Source organism: Suricata suricatta, chromosome 7, assembly GCF_006229205.1.
Source record: "Suricata suricatta isolate VVHF042 chromosome 7, meerkat_22Aug2017_6uvM2_HiC, whole genome shotgun sequence".
Lineage (NCBI taxonomy): Eukaryota > Metazoa > Chordata > Mammalia > Carnivora > Herpestidae > Suricata > Suricata suricatta.
In genome coordinates, this window is record NC_043706.1 from 94,345,907 (window position 1) to 94,368,911 (window position 23,005).

The window sequence follows — 23,005 nt, forward strand, 5'->3', positions numbered from 1 at the left end:
CTGCTGCTTGTTGTTACATGACTAACGCTTGTAATTTGTTTTAAGCAGGATCTCTGCAAAGCATCAGTTTCATTCATCACATACTTCACTAACTGGTGAGAGGCTCTGTCGCAATCCTAGCTCCCCTTTGAAATGTCACAGGTGTGACCAGAGGAACCCATCCAAAGGCCAGAGAGGATCTGGGGACTTCAAACAGCTTAACCTCTCAGGTTTGCTGAAACTCTTCAGAATAGAGGAAGAGGCAGTATCTCCTCTTCAGTATTTCCCAGATCTGGCTGTTAATCAGAGTTGTTGAAGAGACTTTAAAAAATACACCTTCCCAGGCCACACCTTGAAGGTTATACACCAGTAATTTGTTAAGCATGCATTTGATGAAAACATAAAAGGCCCTATTCTAGGTCCTGCGTACAAATTATTGATTCCATGAACACTCTCACAACAACTCCATGTGGTATGTCTTCTGCTTTGACGTGAAGAATTAGAGACACAGTGAGGTTCTTGCCTGAGTCCATGCATCCAGGGAATGGAGGAGCTAGGATTCAAACCCAGGCTGTCTGGCTCCATCACACATATTCTTAGCACTATGCTGCCTCTGGGCTGCTGGAGAATGTGATACAGGCAGTATGCTTTCTCCCTGTCCACCTCTGATCTTAGTATAAAAGTATATACCAAATAGCAATAAAGCTGTTATTAAGAAAAAGGAAATCAAAGCATACTCCAGTTGTCAGGAGTTAGGGATGCATGGTGCATGTATAAAGGGGTAGCCCAAAGGAGGTCTTTTTGAAAAGTCCTGTGTCTTGACTGTGATATTTACCACATGAATCTACACAGATAAAATGATAACACACACATGGTACCAATGTACCAGTGCCTGGTTTGATACTGTACTATAGTCATGTAAGATAATGGCCATTGGGGAACCTAGGTGATCGGTACATAAGACTTCTCTGTACCATTTTTGCAACTTCCTGTAAATCTATAGTCATTTCAAAATGAAAAGTAAATCTCTATATATATGCCTACTTTCGGCAACTCTTAAGTCAATTAGAGGTCTGTCTCCTTAAGGTTGGCTCATAGAGAGATCATTCTTGGAAGACGGACCTTCCACTAAGGATAAGAAAAGCTCAATGGCTTTGGGCAGAGCATGAATGCAATGGCAGTGGTGGTGGAGGCAGCTGAGCAAGGTCACCACTAACAGAGTCACGCACTTGAGTGACTATACAGGGGGCTGAAACCAGTTACTTATGTCTTATAGTGACTCTCAGATGACTAGTGACCGGCTGGCTTAACAAGAAGCTCCCGGTGGAGATGAATGAATACACAGAGGCCCTAGGCCACACTTAGAGACCCTGACTCAGTAGATCAAGGACAGGGTCCAGCAGTCTCTGTTTTAAAACCTCCCCAGGCAATGGGTTTGAGAATTTTAGATTAAGGAGCATCTGATAAAGCTAGATCCCCAATAACATCTCAAAAGTGTCAGCCCCCACAGGGTTGATTTGGATTGGGATGATTAGTCTGAGCTCTTGGTTTTTATATGGTTGGTATGGTCAGAGACAAGCATTCTCTTCATGTCATATCAAAACATCGAAAGTAATGCCCTTTTCTGAAAGCTGTGTATAAACAATGAAATACTACAATGAATTTTTCTATTGTCTCCAAGTTTCTCAGGGCAGAAATGTGTTTTACAAACAACATAATTCTGTTACAAATGTTTTAGGATTGAAAGGCCATTAGGTACACTGTGAAATTAAGAATGGTTTTGGTTACAAGTAGCAAAATAATCAACCAACAGTAACATAAGCAAGCAGGAGGTCTATTTGTCTCACAGGAAAAAGTCCAGAGATAGGTACTTGCTGGAATTGGGTCTGCAGCTCAAGAGTTGGGACTGACATCCCTAGTCTTCTTGGCCTTTCCTTCACAGCTCCAGCCTGTTTGCATTCACGGCTGGATGAAGGGGAGGGGCAGGACCACTGGCATTCTACTCTTGTCTCACTGGCCAGATGGTATCCCATGGTCACGACTGGCTGCAAAGGAGGCTGGGAAATGAAGTGTTTTGCTTTTATAGTCCCTATGGCTGAGGCAAGAAGGGTTAGGTGTTGGGTGGTCTGACCTACAGCAGTCTGCACAGCTTTAAAATTAAATTTTATCAGGCACTGTTTAAATACAGAAACAGCTGATCAGATGCATAATAATAAGTTGTCAGAAAATACTGTATGAAAATCAGGCATAAAGATCTCCACTGTCAATAACCATACATTGTTGTTTGGGTCTTTCATTCTCTGTTGGAACCAATTCTAGATTTTTAAGAACTTGTGTTCCTTCAATCAGTTGCCTGTATAGGAGGAAAAAAATGGAAAACTTAGTCATAAATTTTCACATTTAGCTTCCATTCCTAAATTGAGCCCTATCTTGTTTAGCTGAGGCTATTTTGTATAAATAGATTAACATCAGTCATAAATATCATTAATAGTTGTAGATGTGTCCACTTTGCCATGGTTCCTTCACATCTGCTCTGGGGTCCTTTCAGTCTGTCATTCTCATGCTGTCAGAATCTCTTAAAAATGGCAATCTAAAAAAAAAAAAACGCAAGTCTGATCTCACCTCCCTGTTAAAACACTTCAATAATTTCTCATTATCCTTGTGATGAAGACCAAAATGTCTACCATGGCATGTCATGGCCGGCCTCCTGCCTCCCCTCCAGTGCTGTCCCGTGGTGTACTCTCCTGGTTTGCTGCCCCACCTGGACTGGCTTCAGTACATTTTCCCAGGTTGCTTTCCGGCCACATCTGTCCATTTTGCTCCCAACCCCCACTTCCCTTCTGCCCCTCTGCCTCCTGGCCTTCCTTCAGATCTTAGCTCAGCATCACTCACAGGGAAGGTTCCCAGACCCCACCCTTGCTTATGTCAAGCTCCCCGTCATATAGGAGTTATCAGGGTTAACGTGACATTTATTTGTATGCTTCTTTGGATTAATTTCTGATTCTCCCATGATGACATGGTTCGTGCTATTATTTTTTTAATTTTTTAGATGTTTATTTATTTTTGAGAGAGAGAGAGAGAGAGAGACAGAACGTGAGCAGGGGAGGAGCAGAGAGAGAGGGAGACACAGAATCTAAAGCAGGTTCCACACTCTGAGCTGTTAGCACAAAGCCCGATGAGAGGCTTGAACTCACAAGCTATAAGATCATGACCTGAGCCTAAGTTGGAAGCTCAACTGATTGAGCCACCCAGGTGCCCCAGATACTTTTATTTAATAATACCCAACACAGTATAGGCACCTAATCAATATCCACTGAATACACGACCAAAAGTTCAAAGCCATGCGAGTTTGGATCCCTAGACATTTGCCAGCCACGAGCTGGAACGTCCCTGAGTGGAGCAGACTTCTGATGGTTCTCTCAATGGAAAGAGCAACATGGGCCAGCGAGTCAGCCCTAAATGTAGGACTAGTGCCCTTTGCCAATGTTTGGGTAGAAACAGTGGCTGAGAGGAAGGTGAGGTTTCCATTTCATGAGCCTTGGTAAGGACATGGCCATGCTGACACTGATCACTCTCTAGTAATCTCTTGGTCTGCCTCTGGCTGTGACAATCAGAAACCATGACACAGAGCCCTACACAAGGTACATTCTGAGGATGAAGAGCAAGGGATAAATGGACAGATTCGCATCTGACCAAAGAGGATGTGAAGTCTGTTCTCCAAATTGGTTTCACAAATATTGAAGGAACACCTACTGTGTACATCTCTCCACTGTGACAGGTGTTAGGACAGAAGATGCCTTTTTTTTTTTTTTTTACACTGTGCCAAAGAGGACAAAGAAGCAGTTTGATTTTGGTAATCAGGAGGTTTCTGACCTAAGCGCTGAACAGGATTTTGGCAGACTAAAGGGAGGCAGAGAGGAACTTTGTGGCCATGTTGGGTTTCCAAATCTCCATTTTCAGCCTTTGCCCAGCTTGAATAACCACTTCTCGTATTCCTGCCTCTTGTGTAGGTATCCTAATCTGAAACACAACCTGTCCATCCTGAATTCATGATCTTCTCTCCCATATCCTCCTGTACTCTCTATCTTGGTGAATGACACCAACCATCCAATTGGTTCTAAAATCCTAGTTGAGAAAACCAATTTGACAATAAACTATAAAAGATAAATAAATAAATAAATAAATAAATAAATAAATAAATAAAATCCAAGTGTTTCTCCAGATCTTCACTGCCCAGTATGGTAGCCACTGGCCATATGTGCCTATTTTAATTTAAAATTTAGTAAACTTTAGTTCCTCAGTTGTACTAGTCATATTTCAAGTGCTCAGTGGCCACATGTGGTTGGTGGCTGTCATACTGGACAGCACAGATTATGGTACGTTTGCATCACTGCAGAAAATTCTCTTAGATACCACCGCCCTAGACTCTTTCCATGACCTCACTACCACCATTTAAACAGTATAAAGTCTGGTTGAATCTAACTTCCGACTATCTCTTGAATATTCTGTTTACCCTTTTCTTATCTGTACTGCCGGTGCCTGTTGGCCCAGGACTTCATTTATGGCACTGTTATCACTGCTTCTTAACTGGCCTTTGCACTTTCATTTTCATCCTTTGCCAATTGATTCCTCACCTTTTCTAAGAAGAATGTTTTCAAAATAAGAAGCTGGTCGTGTTGCTCCCAATTAAAAATTCTTCCATGGCGTCCCATGCCCTTTGGGCAGGGATCCCTGCGCAGCAGAATGCACTCATAGCCCTTTGGGACCTGGGCTCAACTATCTCCTCTTTCCACCTTCCTCTCTCTCCATTCTCCACCAGGTACTAAGCTCTAGCCAGACCAAATTACTTGTAGATAAGATGCTCTCCTTTCTCCTTAAAGCCCTTCTGCAAAAGCTCTTCACTCTTCCTAAAATTTTATTTTAATCATTTTGATTCCAGCCTTCTCTGGCTAACTTCTACTTGAATTTCAGTACTCATCTCCCCTTTTCATGAAGCTTTCTATGACCCTTCCCCCATCTGGGAGTGCCCTATAATGAAATTTATTCCCCCCACCACTGTCCCCAACATATATACCCCTTCTACTTATGCATGTATGAATGGAGATTTTACCACCTTGTATTTTGGTATTCTTTCCCAGTGAAACCACTGGGTAAGACTGTGGGTTGATACAGTCATCCCTGGAGGCAGGTAGTGTCATCCATGTATCTGAAGGGGCAAGTTGATGTAACAGAAACTAGGGCTTGCTAACCATGTCTGGGCTTCCGGAAGGTCAGATAAACCTGGGGATGCCCTGAGACGACAGGAAGAGAAAGCATGAAAACTAGAGGCAGCCCTGCAGTGGGGAAGGATAGTAACCCTAAGAGAGTTAGTTACACTTTGTCGGAGTATCTACCTGCCCACTATGGTGTTACTTTTCTACTTCTCCCTAGTGTTCTTAAGGTCTTCTTTAAATATTTCAGTCCAGACTCCACTGTGATATGGAGATTTCAGGGATCAATTGAGATCATACGTGGGCCAGAAAAATAAAAGAGGTGCAGTGCCTCACTGAAACCAGGGTGGTGGTAACAATGAAAATGAGTGAGCAAGATTCCCCTGGAGGAAGGTGAATCCCATGGAAAATAGCAATCGTCAAGAAGAGACTACATCCTCCCTTCCATTGCCACCCTCTAGGGATCTGATGGAGTCGGAGGGTATTGTGTTCTCTCTCTCCTGTATCCCTGGTGTACTCTTTATAGAGCTGGCATAGCCCAGGTCTGACTGACTGACAGCTGTTGGTTTTCTAATACACTAGAGACTCCCTAAAGGGAAGAAATTGTGCCCCTTCACTCTTTTCCCAGGACTGAGCACCATGACTGGCATATAGTAGGTGCCTAAAAAATGCTTGTTGAATGAATGAATCAGTAGGCTAACAGAAGTCAAAGCTGGAAAAAGATGTGAGGCAAGACAGTAAAGGCCCTGAATGCCACTCTAGACTTTAGGCTGTATGCATCTGGGGATGGTGGTGAAGGAGGAGGCATTAAACCTTTTAAAGCAGTCATGTCTGTGTTGAGAAAGGTACATTTTAGAAAGATATGAAGGATCACCTAAGCAAGAAGATATTTAAATGATCCAGGAAATTGTGACGGTTATTTGGATTTCGAAATAATTGAAGAATGTGTTTTCAAAATCAGAATGCAGCTTATTAGGATCAGGGAAAATAGAAGACACTATTTTAGGTTATGCATCAATCAATATAAAGTCATCTTTTTTTTAAAAGAAATTTCCTTTGAATGAAAATATACTTTCTGCTTTTTCAATCGAGAAATATCACTTGCATTACAGTGAAGGAATAATTGTGGTTAAAATTAAAACTGCTATGGAATTTCATGGGAAGAAGAGTCAGCAATAAGTGGCTGGAATAACTTAATCCTTATTCAGAAAAGTTCTAATGCTCTGCATCATTTCAGGGAAGACCAAGTCAACTTCAACTTATATTCCCTTCACTAACCAGACATCACTGGAATGATAAAGAGTACAGTATATTCATCATCCATTTTAGGTCCACATGCCTCTAGGCAACTTGCTAATAGTATTCTAATAATGATTACCTGAGATGTTTCCATATTTTGAATTGTTCAGTTAAAAAAGTTACCTGTAATTGGGTAGTTTTCATCTATCTCTTCACAGTGGTCAGGTATGGTACTTAAATGGCTACACCTCACTGCTGCATCCAGATCTATCTACACTATTAAGCACTGTGGTATTATTCGTAATAAATAAGAATGATAATATCCTTGAGGCTGGAGATAGAAAGATGGATGGATGGATGGTCAGAACATTATAATGGCTGTGCCTAAATGGTTTCTGTGGTTTGTTTAAGTAGGCTTCACGCCCAGCAGAGAGCTTAAAGATCAAGACCTGAGCTGAGATCAAGATCAAGACAATGCCGGGCTCAGCTGATCAAGATCTAAGCTGAGATCAAGAGTCGGACACTTAAACAACCGATCCACCCAGGTGCTCCTCTGTGTTTTTTTATAGATAGCAAGCTTTTTATGAAATATTCATTCTAAATGTTTGTCTATATTTGTATTATTTTTTGCTTTTAAATTCTATCTTCAGTTACTCATAAACCATGTCCCAAATCTTTTGGAAGCACACTTTTACATATGTAAGTATCATAAATTTTTTTAAAGTTTATTTATTTTGAGAGGGAGAAAGAGAATGATTAGGGAAGGGACAGAGAGAGAGAGGAGAGAGAGAATCCCAAGCAGGCTCCGTGCTATCAGTGCAGAGCCCAACATGGAGCTTGAACCCATGAACCGTGAGATCATGACCTGAGCCAAAACAAGAGTCAGATGCTCAACTGACTGCGCCACCCAGATGCCCCATATATGAGTATTATATAGACAAACATACAATGCACGTACCCAAAAGCTACATATTTTCTATCTAGATAGGGCGTTGGTTGTAGTGTGATGTAGAATTGTGATGCATTGCTGTGACGACCTTTGTTGACCATTCCAAGAACTCCCCTTTTGTCATGAGGAATTGAAAAGTTTTCATCTAGAAAATACAATAAATAGTAGGTCATTAAAATATTTCCAAATTGCGAATATTCTGTTTGTTTCATACTTCACTCAACTGGACTGTTAAAAAAGAAAAGCTACTAAGTCTAATTAGAATTATTTGAACATTTCTTTACCTTTAGTTTATCATTACTGTAGCTAAAAACAAGTATGCTAAGAAAATTAATAATGTAAAAGGAAGTACTTTAAATTAATAATGTAAAAGGAAGTACATTGCTGAGGAATAAAGGTCAGCAAATTTTCTTGTGCTGTTTTGGCAACAGTCTTCATTTAGCCTACCAGTGTGCTCATTAGAAATATCCCCTCTGAGAAGGCTTTCAGATATGACCCTTCCCCTCATCGCATCTTTTACAGACCTCTGTGGTAGTCTTTATAACACTGCATAACTGTTTATGTGGTTTTTTCTTCTCTAGTATATGCAGGCAGGGACTTTGTCTCAATAGAACTTAATTCCTAGAGCCTCCTAGCACCTTAACTGGCATATATATGGTTTTAAATGTTGATGATGAAAGTAATTCATGCTGATTTTTCGTCTTCAAATAAATTTTAATCCCAAACCATGTATGGACCAAGTGGAAAGTGATTTTTTTTTTGAAGTGAAGAGAATTGTATGGTGGTAAATCAGGTTAGCATTTTCAGGAAGTGCCATTTCTTGCATGAAATTAAGATTGGCCTCCAAACTCAAAATACAGAAGGAAGTAGTAGAAGAGGAATTCGCTAAAAGTTTTCAGTCAATAACTTCATAAAATTCTGGGAATGATTGAGAGATATGAACACTGTCAATAAGATTTTCTTAAACTGCAGTTGCTAAGTACTGTAAGGTTCAAAGCTGAACCAGATAAGCAATTATGCCAGATCTGTGGTAGATACTTTTAGCTTGTTAAGTTGCAAAGTGAGTAAAAACCTCTGAAATCTTATGAAATGCAAATTAAGCATTTTTGTACAAATGGGTCTGTATAATTACATTGATGCTCCATTTCAGGGGAATTGAGAAATCATCCATTAATTTACAGAAAATCACATGGAATAGATATCTGCCCGAAGATTCAGGGTTTTACCAAAATAGCATTTGTCATTGTTCTTAGATATTATGATAAATTTTTCTTTAATTCTGTAAGCAATAAGGAAACTTGTAGGGTTGTAACATGTTTACATTCTGTGATTATGGGAGAACTTTTAAAGCTTAATTAACTTTTAAAAGGTTGATGTATAGGTATAGGCAGCCCCTGACACACAAATATAGAGTGTGCTCACCTCCAAAAAATGTGTGAAAATGAAATAACTATGTTAACAATTGGTTTTTTTTCTTCTATAGTTTATTGTCAAGTTAGTTTCCATATAACACCCAGTGCTCATCCCAGCAGGTGCCCGCCTCCATGTCCATCACCCCCTTTCCTCCCTCCCCTACCCCCATCAGCCCTCAGTTTGTTCTCAGCATTCAAGAGTCTCTCATGGTTTGCCTCCCTCCCTCCCACACTATTTTTCCCCCCTTCCCCTCCCCCATGGTCCTCTTTTAAGTTTCTCCTGTTCCACATATGAGTGAAAACATATGGTATCTGTCCTTCTCTGCTTGACTTATTTCACTTAGCATGACATCCTCGAGGTCCATCCACGTTGCTACAAATGGCCAGATTTCATTCTTTCTCATTGCCATGTAGTACTCCATTGTATAGATAAACCACATCTGCAGTTGTTTTAACAGAATGTTGATGTGGAATGTTGCTTCTAGACGGGCAGAGGGAACCACTCAGTGAAGGTGCCACACTAGGTAAAGTCCCTGGGTAGATTTTGACCTGCTCCTGCTTCTGGAAAGCATCCTGCTAAGGGGAGGGGAGCCAAGGCCTCACCCCACTTCTTGTTCTTTACCCAGTTACTGGTGGAAGCCTTTGCCATGAATAACAGGCTGTGGGGACCCTTCCCATATAAACTTGGCAGGAGCTGCAGCTAGGACTGTTGGTACCGGCTTCACAGCTCACTTGGGGAACGGACGCATGGCCCCCAGCCATGCTGGAGCATCTTACCCACTTAAAGACAGGAGCCAGTGGCATAATAGAGTTCAAAATAAAACTCTGTCCTTAGAGAAGGTTTCCTGAAAAAATGGATATCCAAGTAGTATTTTTACATTAATAGAGAAATGTTTTCCTACAAGTAACAATATTGAGGAGAATGAAAATCCCAGGTTTAATTCAACATTTGTTCATTTGACAAATAGTTTTTGAAAAATTATTAAGTTCACTTATTTATTTTGAGAGAGAGAGAGAGAGAGAGTCCAAATAAAGGAGGGCTAGAGAAAGAGGGAAAGAGAGAATCCCAAGCAGGCTCTGCATGGGCAGCATGGAGCCCGAGGCGGGGCTCAAACTCACAAACTGTGAGACGGTGGTCTGAGCTGAAATCAAGAATCGGACACTCAACCAGCTGAGTCACCCAGGCTCCCCTTGACAAATATTTTTTGAATGCCTAGTGTATTCTGAATACAAGTATAGAGCTTAACACTTTTGATTTATATAAAAAATGTAAATGTAAAAGTTCTCCCATAATCACAAAATGTAAACATGTTACAACCATACAAATTTTCTTATTGATTACAGAATTAAAGAAAAATTTATCATAATATCTAAGAACAATGACAAATGCTATTTTGGTAAAACTCTGAATCTTTGGGCAGATATCTATTCCATGTGATTTTCTGTAAATTAATGGATTATTTCTCAAAAATGTAAATTTTTTGAGGACAGGAAAAAAACCTGATCATCAAATCAACCAAACCTTTTTTTATTTTTCCCTTCACTTTGTCTGAGTGGGTTAACTGTTATAGATTATTTTAACTCTATCACCAGCCCTGAATGGAAAAGAAAAATTTCAACATCATACCAAAAAATGTTTTGAAATAGGAGGAACAAAAAACATATTTTTTATAGCTGGGCAAAAATAGGAAAATTTTAAAATTTGAGTGCTGGCTAACTTAGCATGCTCAGTATTAGTTTTATTTTTGGGTCATGTTAACTGAGGTGTGAAAGGAAGTTTAAAAGCTATGGCAGAAACTCAGAACCTTTTTATTACCTTGTCTGTGACTCAGGAGTTCCTGCTTCTGCCATTTACCATAAGATATGAAAGATATGGAATCTAGTTACTGCTCTGTGGTCAAAACCGGCACCACTTATAATATACAACATTAAGGGCACGTTATAACTGAAATAGAAATCAGAATTTATGTGCTGAAGAAAATCAGTTTCTGAATTTGTTTAAAATAAACCTTTAACCTCATTATGATGGTTATAAAGGAAGCAAATACTGTAAGTCTGAGAAAACTGCCATGCATTCCCTCTGGTAAAAACATAATCAGACAGTTTAGGACATTTCCATATAATTTGCTGATGGCAATAATATCAAGTACAAATCTGACCTAAATCCAGCAATACCAATTTTGTAAACCCACTGTTCTACTTTTACCGTTCTGTTTTACTAATGATAGTTATTCACTAATTATTTGTTGTTATATAAAAAGACATGAAAGTGTGCTACTTAGTATGTTTTACTTGTTGCTTTTAATGAAGCATTTATTTGTAAGCATGTTGACTGTGTGTGTGTGTGTGTGTGTGTGTGTGTGTGAGTGTGACATGAGGAATGAATAGCCAGCATTCATGAACACTTAAGTGGATAAATATAGTATGTTTATAATATTAAACACTAGTGAAAATGAGAGGATTCTAGCTCTCATTTTCATAGGCAACATGAATGAATTCATAGACAACATGACTGAATTTCACAGGCAGTGATGAACAAAAGAAATGACACACAAAGAATGCCTGTAGTATGATTCTATTTATGTAAAATTCAGAAATAGACAAAATTTAACTATATTATTTTGGAATATATATGTGGGTTTTACCATGTATATCATTTATCATGTATATCTTTTACCAAATGATAGTTTTACCAACTATCAAGAAAAGCAAGGAAAAAGTCAGGCTAGTGGTTAACTCTGATGGAGGTGGAGTCATTGCTGAGGTTGGACAAATGGGGTCCTTCTGGCATGCTGGCAAGTTTAATTTCTTGACAAGGATGATAATATGGGGGTTTGCTTTATAAGAATGTTTTAATTATACATATGTACTTTCTATAGATAAATCTCACAATTTAAAAAAAACCTTAAATGGCTACCCAGACCATACTATCTTCAGTTCTCATTTCTAATAAAAAATACTTTTAGTTGCATTATTGAATATTGACAGTACATCAGGTTCTTTGCCTTTTATTAATGTCCACTTTCATTTAAAGATAAAGAGATCTAAGAATTGGACAAATGGATCTTAAGTGCTGTATCTGTAAATTAGGACAAAAGCTAGTATTAAGAAACTGGTCTACTTAATGTAACAAGGATAATACACTATTTTTAAAATATATACCTTTTCACTTTTGTTCTTTTTGTATAAATGACATTTTACCTCGTCAGCCCAAACTACCTAGTCTCCAATTCTTGGCTAGTGGGGAGGATTGGGAATATTATACAAGGAATACAAGAAGAAAAAGGGGGTTAATATTCAGTTTCTAACATTCAGAGTAGGATTTGGGAAGACAATTTTAAAATTGTGATTCAAAACAAAGCAATACAGACTTTCTACAAGTTAAAAAAAATGATAAACCAATTTATAAAATAGGCAACCAGTTAAATTATTATTTCATTCTTTTAAATTCACTGTGTTAAGGTTAATAAATGTGAGTTTTGTGGTTGTGGTTTTTTTTTTTAGCAAGCCCTGAGTTTCGATTCTGCAGCTCACAGTAATAGGGTTCAATGAGAGATAAGGAGGAAGGCCTGACTGTCCCACAGGGCAGGAAAGGGGGACGGAAACCCGTGCTTTGCCCTTCTGAGCACAGTCGTCCTCTCTCCTTCAGAGGCATCTCTCATTTTCATTTGATGGGTTGCTGAATTTCTAATTCTGCACCTGCAGATATACTGAGTAATGGAGACTTCTCTAAGTACACTGGGCCTCCCCAGGCACCAGAGGACAGCCAGGCCTCCTACTGGAGACTAAATCTTCCCAGAGGTCTAAGCATAGGAGGGAGGGGTAATCAGCAGAGGCACAGGGTTGTCCAAGAGGCGGGCAGGGCGATGAGCTAAGAGATCCGTCTCCTGCTGGACAGCAGGCCCAACGTGTCTGAGCCTGTGCCTCCCAACAGGAGTCTGGGTGATCTGACAGCAGCTGTGGGGTGGAGAGAGACGATTCTCATCAGGGATTAAGGGTATCAGGAAAGCTTCCAGGAATGGCCCTTCCCCATCTGTAGTGTTTTAAGACCCAACTCAAAAGCTACTCTGGGTCATGGCCCCCAACTCTCGCAGGCAGCTGCTCTTCCCCACAGCACTCCGTTCTTCCTCCCTAAGGGCAAGTGGCACAGTGCCTGCAGCAATCTGTGCAAGTGTCTGTCTGCACCAAACCTGAAGTCCTTGAGGCTGGAAGCTTGGTCTTATCTTCTTTCTTTCCTAAGGCCCTACCACCATGTAAGCCCCAAACTAGGGTTTAATATTTTATTAATGAATAAGTAAATAAAATGTGTCACTTGGATGATTTCATTTGATAAAGCTGGCTCCACATGAATTTAGAAGAAGAATGACTTTTCCTTATCCCTTCACTTTGGTATTGGTTCAATATTATTTAAAAGAAAAACACTTTTTCATTGTATTCAAATATAGACACAAAAAACTATAGAAAACTAATGTATAGTTAGAATTATTATTAGTTATTATATGCCAAACACCCTTTTAATCCCCACTCAGGCCAAGAAAAAACTTTGCCAGCTTCCCCTAACGTGCCTTGAATACTTCAAAAGTAACCATTCTCCTGAATTTTACATACTCTCATACTTCATGTCTCCTTATACAGTTAAAACAACTGTTTTAATGTCTCCTTAAAACAACACTGCTTTGATCTGCGGGGATCCACTCATATGTGGATGTTTTCAATAAATACAGTACAGAACTGTAAATGTATTTTCTCTGCCTTATGATTTGCTTAACATTATTTTAAGTTTATTTATTTATTTGGGGGAGAAGGGGCAGAGAGAGAGAATTCCAAGCAGGCCTGGCACACACAGCCTGATGTGGGGCTCAGTCTCACAGATTATGAGGTCATGACCTGAGCCAAGACGCAGAGTTGGATAATTAGCCAACTGAGCCACCCAGATGCCCCATTTTCTTAACATCTTCTTTTCTGTAGTTTTTTCATTATAAGAATATAGTACATAATCCATAAAACATACAAAATATGTGTTAATCGACGGTTTCTATTTTTGGTAAAGCTTCAGGTCAACAGTGTTAGTAGTTAGTCAACAGCTAGTAGTGCTTACCAAGCAGGATGGTAACCATTTTAAAGTGGTTGTTATGCCTTTTAAGTCTCCCTGAATCTTCAAGTTCTGCTTCTCTCCCCGTTACTCACTTTTATCTGTTAATGAACCTGAGCTGTTTAACCTCTAGAATTTTCCCCAGTCTGAAATTTGCTGATTACATACCCCTGGCACACTTCAGTCAGTATGTTTCTCTGCTTTCTGTCCTGTCCTTTCGGCTATAACACTTGTGTTGAAAATGCAAGTTTGTTTCAACTTGATTGAAAGATTAGGGAACAACTGGGCATAAGGAATCTCGATCGGGTTTCTGTGCAGTGTCTAGGAGAAACACCAAGGAAACGCGGAAAATGGCACACACACACCTCGGACATCTCACAGGTCACCACGTCTGATCGGCATCCACCCACATCTGATGTTACAACTTGCCTCCAATTTCAGGGAACCCTCCTCCTACCACTTCCCAGTCATTCACAAGCGGCGGCTCTTCCCACGCCTCTTCCTGGAATATCAAGGAGCTTTCAAGGTACAGTACCAAATTTATTACCGTATTTATGTGTTTCTTGACTGTAAAATATATGTAAAACTGTGTTACTGTTTTTATCAGGTCACTATATGTTTTAATGTGTCACTGAGGAAGGGTTTGTGGTGGTTTTTTTTTTTTTTTGTACTTCATTCTTGCCATAAGTCCTATAGTTTTTATTGCATGATTTTGCATAGTGCAGATCTTTAAGGCCATATTACATCATGACTGGTTTTATTTCCTGTAAATTGGCAGCTGGGTCCAGAGCCTTAATCAGACTCGTGTCCTATCCCTTGGTGTTCTGTCCCCAGAAGGCTCATAATATCTGGTTGTCTCTGTTTTTGTTAAGTTAGTAGATACCAATATAGCAAAGGCCTAGATCCATTCTTTCACTGGGGCAGCAAAATGGTGCTATTCTATTATTTCCTTCTCATTTATTGATTGGAATGCTTTTATAACTAGCAATTTTCTCTCATCTATAATTTGGTGTAGTTCATATAGGAAAGACAAGATAAATGCTTGATTCTTTGGTTATATTTATCAGTTTTTAACATAATGAATTTGTTTCCCATGATTCCTTCAAGGATAAGCTTTTAGGCTTTATTTTGTCATTATGAACTCATGGATTTAAAATATTTGTTGGATTTCAGTTAGTTACAATTATGTTTCTTTGTGAAGTTCATCTCTTTGGCCAGTGAGAGACTCTTCAAATTGTCTCCCAAGGCCTTTGACATGACTCCAGTAAATCCTTAATGGCTTTCTTGCTATCTGATGATAGAAAGACTGAACATGAGATTCGAGGCTCATTTTGTAATTTCCTGTCCCGGAACTGGAGGCTGCCATTTCTCCCAGATGCCCTGGTTTCTTTAAATAAGAAATGACATTTCAACACGACAATCTAAATGCTAGGAGTGGAGTAGGCTGGTCAGTGTAGACCAATCCAGTGGACAGATCTACATAGGTAGATACATACTGCATGATTTTAAACTGATATTTCTGATACAAAATATTTTACTTCTTAGCACTATCATATTTCCTTTGCATCTTCCTTCTTCCACGTTGAAAATCCTGATTCTCAAGGACACGCAAAACAATGAAATTAGAGTATCCTATAATTACTTACTTTTTCCATATTATACATATACGTTTCAAAATAACAATATTAATAATGGCATCACCAGTATAATTACTGAAACCAGTCAAAAGGTTTTCATATATTCTCCCTACTCACTTCCAGTTTTAAAGAGGCACACTAAAGATACAGTCATAACGTATCATACTCTCACCCTTTATTCCTCATTAGATTTTAGTTTCACAAGTCACTGTGATTACTACTCATCACCAATCCTTGCGTCGAGATCTCTTTTACAATTTGCTTGTGTGAAACTCATTCTACAATTCATTCCTTGGAATCAGGAAGGGATTGTGATAACACTATTCTCTAAAGTTTTACATATTAAAAAGTCTGGGTGCCCTTTATAATTCAGATTCAGTTTGGCTAGATACAAAATTTCCTTGAGCATCATAAATGTATTATTCCATTTTCTGGTGGCATAATAATACGATGTCGCAGAATATGATAACCTACTTTGCTTTCCTTATAAATCGCTTGCTTTTTTTGCCTACCTGCCAAAAGAATTTTTATTTTCTGAACTGTCCAATGATGTTACTAAAATATGTCTTAGTGTTGGTTGTTCTGGTTTAATATTATCAGGTGGCACTGTTCTCTTTCAAGAAGTAGTGTCAAGCTTTTATACGTATATATATTTTTAAGTGTTAATTTTTCAGAGAGAGAGAGAGAGAGAGAGAGAGAGAGAGAGAGAGCATGCAAGTGGGGAAAGGGACACAGAGAGAAAAGGAGACACAGAATAGAAAGAAGGCTCTAGGGTCAGAGCTGTCAGCACAGAGCCCGAGAGCCTGGTGCAGGGCTTAAATTCATGAACTATGAGATCATGACCTGAGCTGAAGTCAGACACTTAACCAACTGAGCCACCCAGGTGCCCCTAGTTTTTATACATATAGTTTTATTTTAGGTAAAAACATACAATCAAATGTGTATATCTTAGATGTTCATGTTGATCCATTTTGACAGTTAATTGTGTATAGCCGTGGAACCACCACCAAAACCAAAAATAGAATATCAAATCCTTTTAAAATTCATGACAGTTTTTTTTAATATTCGTTCTTAAGATTTGTTCTATTCCTGTGTATTCATTTAAGTCTTTAGGGGTACTTATCGCCTCTATGTTGGATCTTTTCTTTCTAGCTTTACTTTTTGTTACTTTCTTGTGTATCCCTTTTATTTTTCTTCATTTCTTCTTGTTAAAAAAAAATATATTCCCTCCTTCTACCTTTTACTTCTCTTAAGATACCTATCGGTCATGTTTATTTGGCCTATGGTCCTTCCAGTTTGTTTTTTTTTCCTGAAATTTTCTTTTACTGTTAATTGTTTCCTAGTTCTGTAACCTCAGGTCTAAGTTTTTCTAAATCTTATGCATGAGTTTTCCTGCCTTGTAAGCTATTCTGAATGTCTTATGGCTCATCCTGAAACTTTTACAGTTTTGATCTGTTTTCTAAGCATGTCTTTCCAGTGTATTTTCATTATCCATAGTGATATTCCTCTACTCCTTATTCTTATATTTCTTCAAATAACCCTGAAATTTTTGTTGCCTATTTTTATATAAAATTAGGACTCCTAAATGTTTAGAAGGAGGTGTGGTTTTAGAAGGAAGGTAGGTTTTCTACCTTCACAAATCTCCCTCTGTTGTTTTCACATCGTGTTCAGAACTATGGCACTTGCTCTTGGAGATCACCTGGCTCTGTCCCCACTCCCTCTTTGTCACCATTGCCCCTATATCCTGTATGACTCTGATTCCATTCATGGCTCCTCCTCCTCATTGTGGACCTGTCCTGGAAGAGTGTCCTTTCGGATCAGTTTCAAGAGTTCAGAGAGGTTAGGCTGTTCCAACCTCTTACACCTTGCTAGGGACCCCTTGCACTCACCCACTGTTGGCTATTTGGGGTTCTCCTGTTCTCAAGTCCGTCAGATGCACTACTTTCTCCCACACAGATATTGACCCCATGCAGATTTTGCAGCTGTTGGTAGTTTGTCCTCATCTGTTTGTATTTGAGAATTCAGGTGAGTATCTTGTCACCTAGTTTTGTTGTAAATGTTATCCATGGGTTTTCAGTTTTCCTGTCTACATGTATGGTCTGTTTTTATGTTGGGATTTCAAAAAATTCAAAACCTATGCCATCACCATTGCCATCTTCCCAAGATCCCCAATAGCGGTCTTAATGGGATGATTATCAAAGTACCAAATTCTGGGTATGAGCATGGCAAATTACAAGCCTTAAAAAGATCAACTCCCTTTGACCCTACATTACTGATTCTAGGAAGTTGTCCTAATGGAATACTATAACTAGGGACGTGGAAAAAATGTGTATACAAATCTGTTCTGGATTGGACTGGGGTACCTATCCCATTTTTAACTCCCACTTTTAGTATGTTATCCCAAACGCCGTTTTATTTCGAGCTGTGAATTGTCCAGTATTGTTAGATTTGAATTATCAGTGATACATGACTGACAAAATTTAAAGATACAGACCTTCAAATGTTGGCCCATAAATCGACTCGCCATCATCTCCTTTTCCAGCTACTATATCTGAGAAATAACAATAAACAAACATTAGAATTTTGAGACTAAAAGAGAGCATAGTAATGGGGGGGTTGCTTTAAATTATAATTCCATTTATACCAATGACTAGAGTAAGTTATAATATACATGACTGTTCAATACCTACACCAGGAAAATATTACTATAATGATTTCAGTCGTATTTTGTAAGCATTTTAACATTCATGATCTTATTTTTTCCCCTGATAACAACTCTCTGAGGTAGGTTAAATTACAATGCAAAACCTTTGAAATGATGAAGTATTCAATTACAATTGGGGCCACAATTTAAAGGAAGCGTGTTCACATAAATTCTGCTTGCTCTACAGGTTATTCCATAGTCCATCTTGCTTTTAAAGAAAATGGAAAGATGAAACTGAGAGAATGGAATAGGAACAGTAAGGTCCAGGAAGAAAAATAGCTGCTGTGAAAATAATCAGTGTTCAGATTTTCATTCCTTGGAACCCTAGAGTGATCATTCATTTAGCCAGTATTTAGGAAATGAAATTCCTTTATAATTTAATGAAGTGGGTATTTTTAAAAGTATTTTTGATGTCTCACTTTGCAGTATATCTACCAGGTTCATATTTTGCCTTAGTCAGGGCTTCTGCTATCACATCCTCCGGGCACAAGTTACTTTTTCCCTATCCACAGCTAGAAGGGAAACAAAGCTGGCGAATGCAAATGGCGGACTCGGGTGGAAATCAAGTTCTCAGTTCTGAATACCCAGCCTCCCTGTGAGCACCTCTTTACTTCTTCTGCTCTCTCATTCACCCTCCTTGAGTTCAGTGTACGGAACATGTCTGTCGAAAGACTGTGCCATCTTAACTCAGTGTGAGTGATTTACCTGTATAAAAGTGTGCTTTTTTTTTTTTTAATCAGATGCAACAGCAAGCATACGGAGATCCTTTATTCAGTACAGGCATGTAGCATTTAAATTACATTCACAAAATTGTCTCAGAAGTCAATTGGTAAGCCTGAAGTCTTCAACCTTCCTCCTCCTGAGGCTCCCTCATGATTCACGCCAGAGCCCTCAGTACCTGTCAGGAGCGCGCTGCAGTGGCTGAGGGCTAAACCCAGAAACGGGGAAGTTGAAGGTTCCCCCAGCCCCAGTTCCTTCAGATCTTAGAGTCTGCTTTGCTCAGACAAATCTGTGCGTGATTCTGCACCCGGACTAACTCGCTTGAACATCAGTAACACTCTTTTGCCCTGTCTTTCCAACACCCACCATTCCTCTTGATCTTTTCCTCACATCTCCCAGATAAATATTTTATATTGACACCATTTCAGTCAGTACTTGAATTCAGCCTTAAATATCTTATATTATTTCTGTACTTCTGACAAAAAATTCAGCAATGCAGAATAGTGGTTCAAAGTAAACTTTAAAATCAGATGATGGGGCACCTGGATGGCTCAGTCAGCTTAAGTGTCTGACTCTTCATTTCAGCTCAGGTCAGGATCCTGGTCATGAGATCAAGCCCACATTGGGCTCCGTGCTGGCAGCATGGAGCCTGCTTGGGATTCTCTCTTTCCCTCTCTCTCTCTCTTTCTGCCCCTACCACTGGCACATGCTCTCTCTCTCTAATAAAACAAATAATCTTCAAAAATAAAATCAGATGATTTTGATTTAAATCTTGATGTTAGTTACCTTTTCCAAGCCTGTTTCGTCATCAGTATAGACAGGAATAATGGTAAGTGTCTCCCAGTAAATTCCGAGAACTAAACAAAATCATGTTCTACTCATAGCACTTAGTGCACTGCCTGGCAGAATGTCATGCTCAGTCATCAGTGGCCATTATTGCACAGCCTTGCCTGCTAATGGGGTGCATCTACTCATCATCATCATCTTTTCCATCATCATATTTAATATGATGATGTTGGTGGTGATGATAAAATGTATTAGGCTATATCTCAACAGCTCCTTAGGAAGGCAGTAGGCCTTATGGGAGTCACAGAGAGTCCCCTCAAAGTGGCTTCATGACTTGGTATCTTCTTTCACTTTGTACTTTAGAAATAATTCGAATATATGCTTCCTGTTTATTTACCCATTTATTCATTCAGGCTTTCAACAAATATTTTTTAAGCACCTACGGAATACCAGGCTCTGTTCTGGAATCCAGGGATAGAACAGTGAACAAAATAGATAAAATCCTCTGTCCTTATGGAACTTATTTATAGTCTGGTGGAGAGAAACAGACACTAAACAAATTCTCTAAGAAGTATGTAATAGTACGTCAAGTGATGAAAAGTGTTATGAAGAAAAAATAAAATATTTGATTTTAAAAATGAAAATAAGGGGCGCCTGGGTGGCTCGATCAGTTAAGCATCTGACTTGGTTCAGGTCAAGAGTGCCACATGGGGCTCTGCAATGACAACTCAGGGCCCTCTCCAGGTTCTGTCCCCCTTGCTCTCTGCCCCTCCCCCGCAATCTCTCTCAAAAATAAACATTTAAAAAACATAAAAAGAGGCTAGGAGAGCGGCAGGGAAGAGGGTACAGAGACCTGTGTGGATAGGAAAGTGGCAATTCTAAATAGGATGGTGGGGTGGCCCTTGCCGAGATGAACTCTGGGCAAAAATCTGAAACAGGTTGGAGGTTGAAGCAAGGGGCCATCTGGAGGCAGAGCCCGGCGGGGTGTGTCCCAGGCAGAAGAAACAGCCAAAGACTCAAGCACAGGGATGTCTGATGCACCTAAGAGACAGCAAGGAGGCCAGTGTGGAGCAGAGCCAGGGGAGGTGTTGAGGATGAGATGAGGCTGGTGGTAATGCAGGCTGTGTAGGCCCTGCTGGTCCCATCGGGCAAGCGGTAGCATCGGGAAGCATGCTCAGGCACAGCATGAAACCACTTTTAGCTCCCATATTCCAAAATTCTCCCCAGCCCTGGGGGTATCTGAGATGTGAAGCGAGACGTTTATAGAGCTTGGTATTCTCTATATACTATGTCACTGAATCCTCACCACATCTGTGATACTATAGTTTTCCCCATTTTATGATTAAGAACCTGATTCAGAGATGCTAAGTGCCTAGGTGCCAAGTGGTACAAGTTGTATGTGTCAGGTGGATTTGAATCTAGTAATCAGCATTTGTTTCCAAACTGTCCTTAACATTGCTGCCTCATTACTTGAAATCATGGCCCAGGATCTATGCATTTTACTATTTGGAAATTGTATTTCAAATAAGTAAACAAACAAGTAACATGACCTATGTTTCTCAAATCTAGCTCTGGGGCTCAGGAGGGGAAGGGGGTGCCTCTAACCAAACCCCAAAAACAAAACAACAAAGAGCATAGCATCTGAGAGCCCAGCACATAATTGGCAACACTAAATTAAGTTTCAGGAGACCCCGATATTGGTCCCTTGAGGATGGTTTTATACCAACAAATACCTGAAAACGATCGCAACGTTCACCTGTGGGGAATTCATTACTGCTGACCTTTGAATAATGCGAGGTGCGGGTGCCAACCCTTGCACAGTTCAAAATGCCCGTATAACCTTGACTCGGTCAACACTTAACTATTAGTCGTCTACTGTTGACTGGAAGCTCTGCTCATAATGTAAACAGAGGATTAACACATATTTTGTGTGTTATATGTATTATATGCTGTATTCTTATAATGAAGTGAACTAGAGAATACAAAATGTTTTAAGAAAATTATTAGGAAGAGAAAATACATTTATAGTACTGTGTATAAGTGAACCCCTATAGTTCAAACCCCTTACTGCTCAAGGGCCAACTATAACTCGGTACAGCAATATGGTGAAAACTTAGGTGGACCCTAAAAACTGTATATGTTTATGTTTATTGACATAGGAAGATACATACCATATATATATATATATACATATATATATATATGGAGTTGGAAAATAATGAGGTTAGATAACAATATGGGTGGTGTGATTTCATTATAGAGAAACTGAGGGAAAAATAGTTGATTTACATAAAAATGTTTTGATTAAATCTACATTTTTCTCATCAGCCTCAGCATGTTCCAGATTGTAGAAAAATAAACACTATTAATTTAAGCCTCTGTATATTTCATCAAGTTCAAGGAAATCTACTTACAAACTAAGCCAAGTATTTTTAAATTATTGCCTGATTTATTCCCAAAAGGAAACCTCCCAAAAGGCCTCCAAAATTTAATTTTGTGCTGTTAGTCAGAAACCTAGTCTGTGTGAAGTCAAAGGATTGACTTGAAAAGAAAGCAAAAATGGAGACTAAAATGCTTTTGCTCTTAATTTAACATTGTAACAGCATAACATTTTTTATAAGAAATAAGTTGTTTTCCATTTATTCATTCTTTTTTCAAATTCCTATCTTTTAAAATCTTTTGAAAGATTTAAAAAATGTCTTTTAAAATCACTGTGTTTTCTAAGTACTCCTATTAATTTAGGTGAGCATTTAAAATTATATTTTAATTTTTTAAGTAGGCCCCATGCCCAATGTGGGGCTTGAACTCATGACCCTGAGATCAAGAGTTGCATGCTCTATCGACTGAGCCAGTCAGGTATCCCCATATTTTGATTTTAAAAATGTTATCTTCCTGGGGCACCTGGGTGACTTGGTTGAGTAAGTGTCTGATTCTTGATTTTTGCTCAGGTCATGATCTTGCAGGTTCCTGAGATTGAGCCTTGTCCCAGGCTCTGAGCTGATAGTGCAGGACCTGCTTGGGATTCTCTTCCTCTCTCCCTGCCCATCTCTCTCTCTCTCTCTCTCTCTCTCTCTCTGTCTCTCTCTCTCTCTCCCTCTCAACATAAAAAAAATACTTTTTAAAAATGTTGTATTTCTTATATCATTTTTTTAAGTTTATTTATTTTGAGGGAGAATACTCACATGCGCATGTATGTGCAAGTTGGGGAGGCAGGGAGAGAGAGAGAGAGAGAGAGAGAGAATCCCAAGCAGGCTCCACACTGTCAGTGAGGAGCCTG

At 39.2% G+C, this 23,005-nt stretch overlaps 1 protein-coding gene across 3 annotated transcripts in view; it reads right to left on the reverse strand.

Annotated features, from left to right (window-relative positions):
* Window positions 1-1,792: 1,792 nt before the first annotated feature.
* Window positions 1,793-23,005, reverse strand: part of PPIL6 (peptidylprolyl isomerase like 6) — a 33,070-nt gene continuing 11,857 nt past the window's right edge. For all 3 annotated transcript variants that reach the window (XM_029943664.1, XM_029943662.1, XM_029943663.1), the window contains 3 exons: window positions 18,013-18,069; window positions 7,387-7,522; window positions 1,793-2,332 (listed from right to left, as the gene is read on the reverse strand). In XM_029943664.1, coding sequence (XP_029799524.1) covers window positions 2,221-2,332; window positions 7,387-7,522; window positions 18,013-18,069 — 305 coding nt within the window. In that variant the 3' untranslated portion in view covers window positions 1,793-2,220. The remainder of the gene's footprint in view (window positions 2,333-7,386; window positions 7,523-18,012; window positions 18,070-23,005) is intronic.